The following is a 1,545-nucleotide window of genomic DNA, read 5'->3' as shown; positions in this document are numbered from 1 at the left end:
CCCCGCTAACACTCAGTGTGCTGTGCTGTAGGATGACGGTTTATGCTAGGATCATGAACATGGTCGCTAACCCCCGCTAACACTCAGTGTGCTGTGCTGTAGGATGACGGTTTATGCTAGGATCATGAACATGGTCGCTAACCCCCGCTAACACTCAGTGTGCTGTGCTGTAGGATGACGGTTTATGCTAGGATCATGAACGCCGTCAGTGTTTGCTGCAGCTCTGAAAACCTAACTCTGCTTTCTTCCTCTCCTGGATGCAGGACCGGGGATTACAAGTACAAAAGGGGAACCACTGCGGTGCTGTCCCAGTCCGTCACCCCGCTGCTCCTGGAGGTGGTGAACGAGTCCGTCCAGACTATGGACACCTCCTAAACTCCTGCTGCTCCTCTGTTTCTTTGTTCACAATAAATGTTTGGAGTCACTGGTGTCTGTTGGTTGGTTTGTCGGTTTGAGGCAGAAGATGATCCACTGAGGCGTTAGCAACACGATAATTAGCATCATGGCTAAAAGTCGAAACCAAAGGTCACAGATTAGACCCAGCCTGATTTAAAATATTTATGGGAGGGATTAAAGTCTTCCGACCCCAGGCCAGATTTCCGGCTCGTAGTGATTGTCAATGGGTAAAAATAATCACTTGAAAATAAATTGACTGTAAATAAATTTCAGAAAGACAATTGAAATCCCCCGTGCTTTGTCAGCCAATGGTAGCAAAGCAGCGCTCTGAAGCTAACAGTATTAGTTTCTTGCTCAAGGTGTCAGATTAAGGTTCAGTGCTGAAGTTAGCCACCATGCGCAAGTTAAAAAATAAAAATAAATGAAACTTTGTGTTTGGAGAGAAGGACGACAGAACGGAATAACGTGGAGTGGGAACCACGCAGTTCATGAACTCCGGCACGCTGTGCTCCAGGAAGCTTATTTACGCATCCAGTGGCAAAAAGATGCTACGCTAACGGGAATTGGACCCGGGTCATTAAGCTGCTGTCCGTGCGGCTGTGCACGCCACACGTTTACCAGGAGCTACAGCAGCATCTGATGTACCACCGTCAGTAACTGACCGCATGCCGGTTAAAACTGGTTTGTTTCCTCGCTGAACACGACGCTTAGCAGCAAAACGACATGTCAAAAGAAATGCGGTTCATGCAGGTGGTAGATAGAGATGCACTATTGCCATTGTAGGAGCTATTTCTCCATTTTTAGTTAGAATTTAGATTAATTAGTTTGATTTCTTATTTAGAATGAGATTTGTTAATTTAGTTAATTAGTTAATTTTAGCTTGGGATGTGGGCATTTCACAGTATAAATATGGAGATCTTAGGTAGCTCATAATGCACCTGGATGGTCATAGGTTTTTTTGTTTTTATAAGTTTTCAGCCAGTCGATCAGTCAACCAAAGAACCGGTGCAGGAACTAGAGGGAAACAGTAACAGAATCCTGTAACCTGTTTTTCTGTACGGACAATAAAACAAGTAAAGAACTGGATTCCATCCTCTTTGATCTTTTTAGACTTACTAAGCCAGAATCCACGGTGCATCAGGTGGCTGT

The 1,545-nt window shown here is 44.7% G+C and overlaps 1 protein-coding gene across 1 annotated transcript in view; it reads left to right on the top strand.

Annotated features, from left to right (window-relative positions):
• The window catches only part of psmb7 (proteasome subunit beta 7), an 11,112-nt gene extending 10,688 nt beyond the window's left edge, over window positions 1-424 (top strand). The window contains exon 8 of the mRNA XM_015403894.1: window positions 264-424. Coding sequence (XP_015259380.1) covers window positions 264-375 — 112 coding nt within the window. The 3' untranslated portion in view covers window positions 376-424. The remainder of the gene's footprint in view (window positions 1-263) is intronic.
• Window positions 425-1,545: the final 1,121 nt, after the last annotated feature.

This window comes from Cyprinodon variegatus, unplaced genomic scaffold (genome assembly GCF_000732505.1).
Source record: "Cyprinodon variegatus isolate N-32 unplaced genomic scaffold, C_variegatus-1.0 Scaffold1589, whole genome shotgun sequence".
NCBI classification, from domain to species: Eukaryota; Metazoa; Chordata; class Actinopteri; order Cyprinodontiformes; family Cyprinodontidae; genus Cyprinodon; species Cyprinodon variegatus.
This window is presented reverse-complemented; position numbering and strand designations above follow the sequence as displayed.